Source organism: Orycteropus afer, unplaced genomic scaffold (assembly GCF_000298275.1).
Source record: "Orycteropus afer afer isolate SDZICR_OR568_19922 unplaced genomic scaffold, OryAfe1.0 scaffold00463, whole genome shotgun sequence".
NCBI lineage: Eukaryota > Metazoa > Chordata > Mammalia > Tubulidentata > Orycteropodidae > Orycteropus > Orycteropus afer.
This window is the reverse complement of record NW_006922050.1, coordinates 642,416-656,336: the sequence shown is the minus strand read 5'-3', so window position 1 is coordinate 656,336 and position 13,921 is coordinate 642,416. Positions and strand designations below refer to the sequence as shown.

General features: G+C 36.7%; 1 protein-coding gene across 1 annotated transcript in view; it reads left to right on the top strand.

The window, feature by feature from the left end:
• PLD5 (phospholipase D family member 5) overlaps positions 1 to 13,921 on the top strand; it is an 864,342-nt gene that overhangs the window by 829,017 nt on the left and 21,404 nt on the right. The window contains exon 7 of the mRNA XM_007954513.1: positions 7,790 to 7,926. Within this exon, the coding sequence (XP_007952704.1) occupies positions 7,790 to 7,926 (137 nt within the window). The remainder of the gene's footprint in view (positions 1 to 7,789; positions 7,927 to 13,921) is intronic.

The following is a 13,921-nucleotide window of genomic DNA, read 5'->3' as shown; positions in this document are numbered from 1 at the left end:
GCAGGAATAGGCCTTGGGTTACTGCTGGTAATCCTGTCTTCCTCTCATGGGATTAGAGGAGGTCAGAACATGTGGCCTCCTTGCCGTTTTAGCAATTGGTGTCAGAAGTGGGATACTCAGTCTATATGACTGTGAGACCAGAAGAACTAGAAGGTACCCAGCTACCACTGTCAACCACTTGGAAGGGGATCTATGTAGGATATCCTGGATAGAATGAGAGAACAATGTGGACAAAACTCAAAATCATAAATTTAAGAAAAAAAAAAAAATGGGGTGCAGGGGGGTTACCAGGTTTGCTGGTGTGATACAGCCTGGTGGAACCCCTGAGACTATGACCCCTACCTCCTTCAGGTCTGGAACTGATCCCACTTCTGTGGCTTCCAGCCAAACAAAAGACTGGCATATGAGCTGAACATTTACATTAATTAGGTAGATACACTCCTTGGAGAGATCAATCATGGGAGAACAGAAGGGCTGTGTATGCACAGGGAGACAGCTCAGTGGGCAGGAGTGCATGGGAGTGAAGGACACAAGAGGTGAGTATGGGGAGGAAGTGGGAGGAGAGCTGTTGCATTGTGGGAGATTACAGTCAATGTTATGAGACACTGCTGTACGGAAGATGAATTTGCTCTGTAAACTTTCTCCCAAATCATAATATAATTTAAAAAAAAAAAAAAAAAGCTTCTGATGCTCAGAAAAACTCCACATGGTGTTCTCAATTCAGTATTGCTATTTCTCCATGGATGAGTATGAATGCTTTCATGACAACAGCTTCCATGTCTCTAAGGAGCATTTTATTGAGGGAAGAATTATATCCTTTTTTGTCAGTTCAAGTAAAAGCACAATCTGAAATTTTGGAAATGTAGCAATAGAGAGAAAAGAGGAAGTATACATTGCTTCTGTCTTAAGTAACAAACCACATATAGGTGAGCAACAAAAAATAAACTATGAAAATGTTCTGTTAAATAGAACTAAAAAAAAGAAAGAAAAGAAACTTTTGTTAAGAGTCAGGAGAGAGCAATAACAAGTAACATATTTTATAAGGCATTTTATTATTAACAAAATTATTTTAGATATGTAATTTTATTTCATCTAAACACAGTCCTATAAAACAAAAAAGGCAAGTTATTGTTTCCATTTGGTGGATAAGCAGCAATAAAAAAATTGGCAATGGAGCTCCTGATCCAAGGTTAGGAGGTGACATGGCACCCTATGGACACTCACTCAACAAAGTCCAATAGAATAAATTGGAAGCAATAAGAAAAAGATGATTTAATAGCAAATTATGAGAGTAATCACTGGATTTTTGCATTCATGGCTTGAGCATTAGAGGTAAATGAATGTAGTTGTTGCATAAATTAAAATTCTAACCCTTTAAAAAAGGAGAGAGGCTTCTCCAAAGCTAACTTGTCTTCCACAGAAAGAAGGCTCTCTTCTTAATACAATGTTCAAGGTCTTTCTTTTATTCTAGGGCAAAGTTAGAAGTTGTTTTTTTATTAAATAATTCTTATAAGTTGTGAAATAACTTATAAGTTGTGAAACATTCCTTAGAGATACAGTCTTTTAAACTATGTAATGCCTTTATTTTCTATTTTTATTTATTATTATGTTTTCCATTTCCTATGAATAATGTCAAGCCTCTTTGAATTTCAATTCAATAGATACTGAGCACAATTTTTGCAAAAGTATAAAGTCTTACAAGTATAAATGAAGTCATAAAATCCATATCTTGGAATTGGTTTCATTATCTAAAACTCCTTAAACTCACTTCTATTATAGCATTTATCACATATTTATAACTATTTGTGCTTATCTGTACTATTTTGTAAGGCTCTGAAGGTCATTTTCTGTATTCTCTTCATCATTGGTATCCCTACCACCACACTAAGTGCTCCCTAAAAGTGGCAATAAATGTTGGTTTTGTTTTATTTGTAGTAATATTAATAAAAAGTGTCAGAATATACACAGAATTCTGAGTAACATATGACAAGCAAATGCCAAGATAAAAATAATTTAAATTCAATATATTTCTTGCATATTATTTCAGATATTTTTCAGGTAACATTATCTTACCTAAAAATAAATTTTCAGATCATTTCAGGTAGTGTATTGTAGTTTCATAAGCTGACAGTCTCAAGAGTAAATTAAACACGTGCAAAAAAAGAAAATATTTGAAGACCTTAAGAATCATCATTCCCAAGATTATTTTAGATAATTAATAACTTAATGTAGTTAAATATAGGTTATAGGCTACGATATAATTATGAATTATTTCCAGTTTTCTCAAGGAATGCAAACAGGTACCTTGGTTGGATTTAACCATGTGATTTCTAGTAGCTTGTGGCCAGATAATTCCATTCTCATTAAAGCCAGAAGATGAGAGCAATCATTGGCTTATTTCTGTTCTACCTCATTAGAGCCTTTAGATTATGTATTTGCTTTCCAAGATAAAAATGACTTCTAAGTCTTTTCTTATTGATCAAGGTGCTAGACGGATTTCTGTTTTGTTTTTTTTATTGTTCAGTTCATTCTTCCATCAGACATATATACCAAGATTTATTTAGTGAGTGAGAGCAGACGTTGAACAGAACTTTGTGCTGCTATGGAAAAATACCACATTGTCTTCCTCTTTACTGTATATTGTTCATTACATTTTTATAACAACTTTATTGAAATATAATTTGTTGTTGTTGTTGTTGTTGTTGTTATGTGCCGTCGAGTCGGCCCCGACTCATAGCGACCCCTCCTTGGGTTTCCGAGGCAGTATCACTATGGAAGTAGGATTGCCCAGCCTTCCTTCCGAGGAGTGGCTGGTGGGTTTGAACCACCAGCCTTCTGGTTAGCAGTCAAGTGCTTTAGCTGTTAGGTGGCATCAATTCAGCTCTGACTCATAGGGACACTATGAACAATATAACAAACAATGCCCAGTCCTATTGCATTGTCACAATCATTGTTATGTTTGAGCTCATTGTTGCAACCACCATCATAGTCCTTCATGTTGAGGGTGGTCTTCTTTTTTTTTTTTTTCTGATCCTCCACTTTACCAAGCGTGATATCATTTTCCAAGCACTAGTCCCTCCTCATAACATGTCCTAAGTATGTGATACAAAGTCTCACAATCCTCATTTCTAAGGAGCCTTGCAGCTATACTTCTTCCAAGACAGATTTGTTTCTTCTTCTGGCAGTCCTTGATATATTCAATATTCTTCACTAACACCATAATTTAAAGGCATTGATGCTTCTTTGGCCTTCCTTATTCATTGACCAGCTTTCACATACATGTGAGGTGATTGATGATTTCACATACATGTGAGGTGCACCTTAGTCCTCAAAGTGTCATCTTCGTTTTTTAATACTTTTTTAAAGCAGTATTTTGCAGTGGGTATACCAATGCAATATGTCAATTGGTTTCTTCGTTATTGCTTTCATAGCCTTTGATTGTGGATCCAACTAAAATGAAATCCTTAAGAACTTCAGTCTTTTCTCTGTTTATCATGATGTTGCTTATTGGTCTAGTTACAAGGATTTTAATTTTCTTTATATGTTGAAGTGTAATCTATACTGAAGACTGTAGTCTTTGTTCTTCATTAGTTAATGCTTCAAGTCCTGTCCACTTCAGCAAGCAAAGTTGTGTCATCTCCATATTGCAGGTTGTTAATGCATCTTCCTCCAATCCTGATGCTGTGTTTTTCTTCATATAGTCTAGCTTGTTGGATTGTTTATTATAATATAATTTAATTTACATGCATAAATTCATCCTATTAGACTGTACAGTTCACTGGGATTTATTATAGTCAGAGTTGTGTAACTACCTCCACTATCTAATTTTAGAACCTTTTATCACTCCCAAAAGAAATCCTGCACACATTAGAAGTCACTCCCCATTCTCTCCTTCCCTCATCCTTGGTAATCACTAATCCACATTCTGTCTCTATGAATTTGCCTTTTTTTCTCCCTTTGGACATTTTACATCAATAGAGTCATACAATATGGACTTCTGTAACTGGTCTCTTTCACTTAACATAAAGCTTTCATGGCTCATTCATGCTGTGGCAACCATCACTACTTAATTCCTTTTTATGGCTGAATAATATTCTGTTGGATATATATGCTACATTTTGTTTACCCATTCACCAGTTGATGGAGAGTTGAGTTGTTTCTACCTTTTGGCTATTGTCAATGGTGCTACAGTGAATATTGCTGTATAAATATTTTGTTGAAGATCTGTTTTCAGTTCTTTTGGATATATTCTTAGGAGTAGAATTACTGGGTCATATAGTAAATCTGGGTTTAACTTTTTGAGGAACTTCCAAACTATTTTCCAAAGTGGCTTCACCATTTTACATTCCCAGCAGCAATATATGAGGATTTATCCACATCTTTACCAACACTTATTTTCTTTCAGTCCTCCTGCTGGTGTGAAATGATTTTTGATTGTAGTTTTGACTTTTATTTCCCTTAGTGACTACTGATGTCGACATCTTTTTATGTCTTTATTGGCCATTTGTATGTCTTCTTTGGAGCAATCACATCCTTTCCCTATTTCTCAAAATTAGATTATTTGTCTTTTTATTGTTGAGTTATAAGAGTTACTATATTTTCTGGATACAATTCCCTTATCAGATGTTTGATTTCAAACATATTCTCCCATTTTGTGGATTGTTCTTGCATGTTCGATTATATTTAATTACATTTTAAATATATATTTTGTTGCTCGACATGGACTTTTTTAAACTCAATAAGCTATTATGAAGTAAATAAGAAGCCTGCTAAGGTCATGACAAAGGCAAGTGTTTAATGAGCAGACAAACCAAATTACATGTATATATAAGGTGCCTATTGATCTAAACATAGATTAAACTAGAAGCAAGGTGCTTCACGAGCTCTTGATTGGTAAGAGATCATCATAGAACTGAAACATAGAAGAGGACTTGTGATTTTCTTTTTCTTCTGCTTTATTATGTAATAAAGAAATACACAATCCAAGCTTTAGAAAATTAATTCAGGAGTGCTAGAAGGGAAGAACAGCCTACTCTCTAATTAAATGGTCAGAACTAGTGAAACTGCCTCTGCCTTACAAGTTATCTTTCTTTTTGTTATTATTCATTAATTTCTACTTGATCAATCATTTTTAAGTCCCTAATATATCCAAGTTTGTTTTCAATATTAGAAGACTGAGGAATCTCACCTGGAACACATAGAAATGTGCTACCAAGTTCCTGGGGGCAGGGCGACTGATACAAGTAATCATGGATTTCCTTTATAAAAAAAATGGAGCCCTTATCATGTTCTAGGCATTGGGTCAGGAAATGGGAACACAAGAAAGAATAAAGCAGATAACTGCAAATAAAGTAATGATATGTTCACATATTGTGGAAATAGCTAGAATGAAGCAACTCCAGCTAGAGGTAGAGGCTAGGAGTTAGACAAACCTCCAAATTCATTAACTTATGAAGCACTCTCACTTTCATTCCACAAATATTTATTGAGTGATTGAGCATATAATATGCAATAGGCATAGCATGGCAATAAGTACAGGAGATGATACAATCTAAGAACTCACACACTAGAGGAGATGACAGAAAAGTAAATGTAGTGCCGTCTAACACATGCTAGACTATAAGTTCCATAAGACCGGAGATCTTGGTTTTGGTCACAAATGTATGACAAATGAAGGAGCTCTGGTGGGGCAGTGGTTAGGACATTCGACTGCTGACCAAAAGCTTGGCAGTTTGAACCCACAGCCTCTCTGAGGGAGAGAGATATAGCAGTCTGCTTCAGTAAAGATTTACAGCCTTGGAAACCCAATAGGCCAGTTCTACTCTGTCCTATAGAGTTGCTGAGTCAGAATAACCTCGATGGCAGTGGATTTTTTTGTTTGTTTGTTTCCTTCATTTTCTATTGCTGCTGTCACAACAAGTACCATAGGTGGGTGGCTTCAAATAACAATTTATTTTCTATCAGTTCTGGAGGCTTAAAGTCGAATTCAGGGTCTTAGCCCTGTCAGTTCCTTTCTCTGTTGATGCTCGCTTGTCTCTGTGTCTATGCTGCTTTTCATATCACTCATAATTGTTTGTTGTTGTTGTTGTTGTTATGTGCCGTCGAGTGAGCCCCAACTCATAGCGACCCCTCCTTGGGTTGCCGAGGCAGTATCACTACGAAAGGTGATTGCCCAGCCTTCATTCCAAGGAGTGGCTGGTGGGTTTGAACCGCCAGCTTTCTGGTTAGCAGTCAAGTGCCTTAGGCACTATGCTATCAGAGCTCCTCATAATTGTTTAGATGTAGGATACATATTACTCTGATGTACTCTCATTACCATAACAATAAAACCTTATTCCCAAACAGGATAACATCCACAGGTGTAGGGATTAGAATTCCAACACATATTTTAGGAGAGAAACACAATTCAATCCATAACATTGTTTAAGATGTGGAAGTTCATTATTATTTTAAAAGTAAAATAAATGATGAATCCTGGTATAGTCACCTGTCAGGATGATTTTCTGAGCAAGGATGCCTGGAAGACTAGTGCCCTTCAATGTATTTCTTTCTTATTCTCCATGCTCCTTCTAAGTTGGGCATTCAGGCCAACAGTGTCTTCTCACCAACCTTCAAGCTGGGGTGGGGATTCTCACCAGCATGGGCTGTGTGTGTGTGTGTGTGTGTGTGTTTGTGTGTTCTGTAATATGACATGGTGAGGGGGGAGCCCTCACTGCCCAATACTGGTATTCCAGACAGTTTCTGAAACCAGTGTTGCAACATTTTGCGTTAAATATCCCCTTGCATAATTTAAGTTCCTAGACTTGCTATGGTGTATGACTTGTCAAAGTAAAATAGGAACTATGCTAAACACTATTTTCAATCCTGTCCAGTGGAAAAATAATGAGAAAATCAAAGTACATTTTTCACCTTTTATAGCCAATTGCATGTAAAAGCACCATGTTTTATAAAATGACAGCCACTTCAAGCAACTTGAGAAAAATACCCCAAGTATAATTTGTGTTTTCTCATTTCACTTAAATCTTTTGGAATATCCTTCTGTATCTCTCCTGATGAATTTGGGTCTTATTTCATTCAACTTTTCCTCTACAATTATTCAGTATCCTTTCTTAACAATCAGCAGTCCTCTTCCTGACTCAATGAATGATTTTGGGGAAAAACAAGATGTTTAGATTTTTTGTCTTAAAGATTTTTATAGCCACATTGCCTTTCTAATGAAAAGACGGAGGTGAGTTACTTGCTATATGTGTATGTATGTATTATATGATAATACCTGAGAATATTATCAGGTATTTGTTGAGTGATGTATATCAAAATCACAGACGTTCAGAGCTATAGTGTTCATCAGAAAAGCAAGAATTCTCCCCAAAACAGACTCAAGGGACAAATTTGATATCCATACCACCACATCTTGACTTCCACATGCCTCAACTTTGAGAAGACTGAAAACATACAGTAAAACTTGTGACAGCCAGAACTCAACAGGACTGCCTTATTTTTCCATGTCTCGCATGTTTTCCCCCCTTGACCGGATGCAGTCCTACTGCTTTCCTATCACTCATTTAGTTAGTGGAAAATATTTGAGTTTTCCTTCTCCAACAGGCTTCCACTTTACACAGTTTGTGGCTTTCTCAGGTAATACTGTATTTGTCTAATCTGATAAAGAACTGGAAAATTAGTGTGCCAAAATTTAGTTAACAGCCCAAATTCATTTAAAGAAAACAAAACAAGGAAATCCCCAGATGACAAAAATTATTACTCTCTAAGTTTGGTTTTTGTGTCTTCACAGAACTCTCCTAAACTCTTTTGCCCTAAGAACAGAAGCTTTGATATAGATGCTATCTACAGTGTGATAGATGATGCCAAGCAGTTTGTCTTCATAGCTGTCATGGACTATCTGCCTATCTCCAGCACGAGCTCACGAAGGTCAGTGAGTGCCTATACCTCCAGTTAGAACCCAATTTCCAGGTCCAGGTGCTAAACAGTGGACCACAGGAGAAACTAGCCTGGATACTGAGAAACTATAAGGTCTGTGTTAGGAAGACATCAACACACAAATATGTTTGGTGTACAGATGTAGTTTACCCATGGTGCACGTCTTCTATGAGTGGATCCATTTTAAGGACTCAAGGTCTTAGTCTATCAAAGTGCCTCAGCAGTATATATTGTAGACAAGAAAACAAGTTTAGAAAGAAGGTTGAGTTGTTCTCAAATTGAAAAGGTGACTACCAATTTATAATTATTAAATGTTCAGATGTACCTAAAGATGTATAATTGTTAAAATGTTAGTTTAGATATACCTAAAGGGCATTCTGAAACTGAGTAGGTCTTGTAAGATTTCCGTTAAAGGAGAAATTGCTTTGTCCTATTTATGTGAAAACCAAACCAAACCAGCTGCCATGAAGTCAATACTTACTCATGTGACTCACTGTGTGCCAGAGTAGAACTGTGTTCTGTAGAGTTTTCATTGGCTGATTTCTCAGAAGTAGATTGCTAGGCCTTTCCTGCAAGATACTTCTTGGTAGACTTGAACAGTGAAACTTTCAGTTAACAGCTGAGCATGTTAACCATTTGTATCACCCACGGACTTCATTATTCATGTCAGTCTTCATTAAATAATAAATTTTCAAAATCTCTTCTCAACTTAAGGAGACCTATAATAAACAGCCCATTGCCTTTTAGTCCATTCCACAGTCAATCCATCTTTGTGTGAGGAAGAAATAATCTTAAAAATGGAGAGCTCTTTCAATAATTCATCATTGAAAATACTTGAAATACATTTAGGAATGGAATTTATGACAAACTCTTTGGAAAATCATTGCATAAATAAATGTGTGGTCATGCCCCAGGCATTCCTACTTTTGCTTGCTTGCTAGGCATGCAGAGATTTGGGTAGTTATAAATGTTGTGAATAATTAGTTTAACTCAGGAAAGGTTTTCAATGTGCAAATTTCTTGGAGTGCAACCAAGACCTTTTAATTTGGAAAATTACAATTTCAAAACATCCATTTATTGCAGTTAAATGATTAAGTATGCCCTATATTGCTTGAATTGAATTGGTATTGCCATTAGGCAGGAAGCAGGAGCCAGGGCTGATGGCCAGAATAGGTAGAGGGAAGGCCAGGAAGTGAGTGGAGTAGTTAGAACAGCTAAGGGAGATGAACTTGTCTATCAGTTTGTCATACTCTGGTGGCTTGCATGTTGCTGTGAGACTGGAGGTTGTGCCAGCAGGGTTGCCCATGGTGGATGGGTTTCAGTGGAGCTTCCAGACTGGGAAAGACCTGGAAGAAGAAAGAGGCCATCCACTTCTTAAAGAATTGGCTAGAGAAAAACCTTATGAATAGTAGTGAAACACTGTCTAATATATTACAAGACAACTTTATGAATAGCCCTGAAGCATTGTCCAATAAAGTGCTGGAAGATGAGCCCCTCAGATTGGCAGGCACTCAAAATATGATTGGGAAAGAGCTGCCTCATCAGAGTAGAGCTGACCTTAATGATATGGATAAAGTAGAGCTTTTGGGACCTCCATTTGCTGATGTGGCATGATTCTAAATGAGAAGAAACAGCTGCAAACATCCATTTATTCAGATATGAAATGTACAAAGTATGGATTTAGGAAAATTGGAATTTGTCAAAAATGAAATGGAACAAAGAAAGATTGATATCCTAGGCATTAGTGAGCTGAAATGAACTGGTTTTGGCCATTTTGATTCAGACAACCAAATGATTTACTATGGCAGGAATGACAAATTAAAGAGGAATGGCTTAGTGTTCAACGTCACAAAGAATGTTTCAATATCTATCCTTAAATATAATGCTGTCAGTGACAGGATAATATCCACATGCCTACAAGCTTCCAGTTGATACTATTATTCAAATTTACACACCAACCACCAAAGCCAAAGATGAAGAAATTGAAGATTTTTACCAACTTCTGTGTCTGAAATTGACTGAGCATGCAATCAAGATGTGTTGATTATCACTAGTACTTGGAATGTAAAAGTTGGAAAGAAAGAAGGATCACTGGTAGTTGGAAAATTTGGCCTTGGTGATAGAAATAACGCTGAAGATCACATGATAGAATTTTGCAAGACCAACAACTTATTAATTTCAAATACCTTTTTTTCAACAACACAAATGGCAGCTATACACATGGACTTCATCAGATGGAGTACACAGGAATCAGATTGACTACATACATCTGTGGCAAGAGACAATGGAAAAGCTCGATATCTTTGGCCAAAGCAAGGCCAGGAGCAAATTGTGGAACAGACCATTAACTGTTCATATGCAAACTCAAGTTGAAGTTGCAGAAAATTAAAACAGCCCATAAGAGCCAAAATATGACCTTGAATATATCACTCCTGAATTTAGAGACCATCTAAAGAATAGATTTGATGGATTGAACACTAATTACCAACAACCAGAGGAATTGTGGGATGACATCAAGAACATCATCCATGAAGACAGCAAATGGTCATTAAAAAGACGGAAAGGAAGAAAAGACCAAAATGAATGTCTTCTGAAGAGACTCTGAAAATTGTCTTTGAATGAAGAGTAGCTAGAGCAAATGGAAGACATGACAAGATAAAAGAGCTGAACAGAATATTTCAAAGAGCAACTAGAGAAGACAAAGTCAATTATTATGATGAAATGTGCAAAGACATGGAGTTAGAAAGCCAAAAGGGAAGAACAAGCTTGGCATTTCTCAAGCTGAAAGAGCTGAAGAAAAAAATTAAGCCTCCAGTTACAATATTGAATGATTCTATGGACAATATAGGAGCTCTTGTGGTGAAGTGCCTAAAGCATTTGACTGTTAACCAGAAAGTTGGCAATTCAAACTCAACAGCCACTTCTTGGAAGGAAGATTTGGTAATCTGCTTCCTTAGTGATACCACCTTGGAAACCCAAGGAGGGGTTGCTATGAGTCAGATCTGACTGGACAGCAGTGAGTTTGGTTTTATGAGCAATATATTGAATGATGCAGGACACATCAAAGAAGATGGAAGGAATACACAGAGTCACTGTACATCAACAAGAATTGGTTGATGTTCATCCATTTCAGGAGATGGCATATGATCAAGAACCAATGGTACTGAAGGAAGAAATCAAAACTGCACTGAAGGAAGTGGTGAAAAACAAGGCTCTAGGAATTGACAGAAAACCCATTGATATGTTTCAAGAAACAGATGCCACACTGGAGGCACTCACTCAACTTTGCCAAGAAATATGGAAGACAGCTACCTGACCAACTGACTGGAAGACATCCATATTTGTACCCATTCCAAAGAAAGGTGATTCCACCGATTGTGGAAATTATCAAACAATATCATTAACATTACATGAAAGTAAAATCTTACTGAAGATAATTCAAAAACGGTTGCAACAATATATTGACAGAGAACTTCCAGAAATGGAAGCTGGATTTAGAACAGGACGTGGAATGAAGGATATCATTGCTGATGTCAGATGGATCTTGGCTGAAAACAAAAATGCCAGAAAGTTGTTTACTTGTGATTTATTGACTATGCAAAAGCATTTGATTGTGTGGATCATAACAAATTATGGATAACATTGAGAAGAATGAGAATTCCAGAACACTTAATTGTACTCATGAGGAACCTGTACATAGACCAGGAGGCTGTTGTTCAAACAGAATGAGGGGACACTTCATGGTTTAAAATCAAGAAGGGAGTGCATCAGGGTTGTATTCTTTCACCATACCCATTCAATCTGTGTGCTGAGCAAATAATCCAAGAAGCTAGACCAAATGAAGAAGAATGTGGCATCAGGATTAGAGGAAGATGATACACTGACAACATAACTTTGCTTACTGAAAGGGTGGATGACTTGAAGCACTTACTGATGAAGACTGAAGACTCAGTGTGCAGTATGGATTACATCTCCATATAAAGAAAACAAAAATCCTTACAACTGGACCAATAAGCAACATCTCAATAAGTGGATAAAAGATTGAAGTTGTCAAAGACTTCATATTACTTCAGCAACAATGGAAGCAGCAGTCAATATATCAGACAACTTATAGCATTGGGTAAATCTGCTTCAAAAGACCTCTTTAAAGTGCTAAAGAGCAAAGATACCACCTTGAAGACTAAGATGCACCCAACAACAATAAAAAAAAAACCCACTGCCATCAAGTTGGATCTGACTCATAACGACCCCTCCTTGGGTTTCCGAAGTGGTATCACTATGGAAGTAGATTGCCCACCCTTCCTTTCAAAGAGTGGCTGGTGGGTTTGAACCACCAGCCTTCTGGTCAGCAGTCAAATGCCTTAGGCACTACACTACATCACCTCATATGCATGTGAGAGCTGGACAATCAATAAGGAAGACCGAAGAAGAGTTGATGCTTTTGAGTTGTGGTGTTGGTGAAGAATACTGAAAGTACCATGGACTGCTAAAAGAACTAACATATCTGTCCTGGATGAAGTGCAGCCAGAATGCTTCTTGGAAGCCAGAATGTCCAGACTTCGTCTCACCTACTTTGGTCATGTTGTCAGAAGGGACCATTCCCTGGAGAAAGATATCATGCTTGATAAAGTAGAGGGGCAATGAAAAAGCAAAAGACCCTCAATGAGATGAATTGACACAGTGGCTGCAACAGCAGGCTTGGGTACAGCAAGGATCATGGGGCTGGCACAGGACTGGGCAGTGTTTCGTTCTACTATACTAGGGTCACTAAGACTTGGAGATGACTTTATGGCACCTAACAACAGCAATAACATATTGCTTGAATATTTTTATATTTCCAATCCCACATATGCATAATATGCAACTTCTTTATGCTATGAGATTGCAAAATAGAGTGCTTCTCTGAGAAAGAGATCACTCCTGATGACCAAACGAAACCAAACTCACTGCCATTGAGTCAGTTCTGACTCATAGTGACCCCATTGACTTTCCAAGGCTGTAAATCTTTATGGAAGTAGATTGCCCCATCTTCATTCTGTGGAACTGTTGACCTTCTGGTTAGCAGCCAAATGCCTTATCCACTATGTGACCAGGGCTCCTTTCTCCCAATGACAGACAGAGTCAAAAACATTTTAAGTTACAAGATGCCCATTGTTACTACCTTTAAAATATTGTGCATTCCTGGAATGGCCATGGATTTTTTTCCATGCCCTTTTTATCTTTTCTATCCCTCTTTTTTGTGTTTACTTCATCTATAATCAATTTTGGTTCACATTTAGTTTTAGAGTTCATAACCCCTTAAGAAGATTGTGAAACATAACAGACAGGTTTTGGATGATTTTTTCTGTTATTTAGAAGGAGAATACAGTCAAGTTCATGGAGTTTTATGTTAAGACAGGGTAAAGATTTCTCAGGAATGACATTTTTGCTCCAGGAAGTGCCATAAATTCCTAAAGCCCATGATTCCTCAGAGTCAAAGGGAAAATAATTAACGTGGAGGATCTAAAATATCATAGAACTCTAAAAGCAAGAGAAAATGAAAATAATGCTAAAGAAATGGGAACTTACATGAAATTTTATGTTTTAGTTGTTGATCTGTCCCTTTAGTTATTATTCAAAGATATGTTTTATCATATTTTTAAAATTTCAAACCTATAACTGCCTTTAGCATTCTGGGTGAAAATTCCTCATTAAGATATAAGACATAGTTCACATATCCAGGTTATAATTCAATTTTATCAGCCATATGAATGAAAGTTTTTAAAAGTCAGATTAGCTATTTGTTTTTACATAATCCTGGAAAAGTTTTTCAAGAGTGAATTCAACTTTAATAAACAAGCAAATACGGTCTAATTGTAGTGTGTTGATGGAATTAATATCCAAGGGATATAATTATTGGTCTACACACTGCCAAACATTTCAAGGAAAGAAAAGTTATATACTTCCAGATTGTAAATGTTTGACAACATATGAGTATAATTAAATA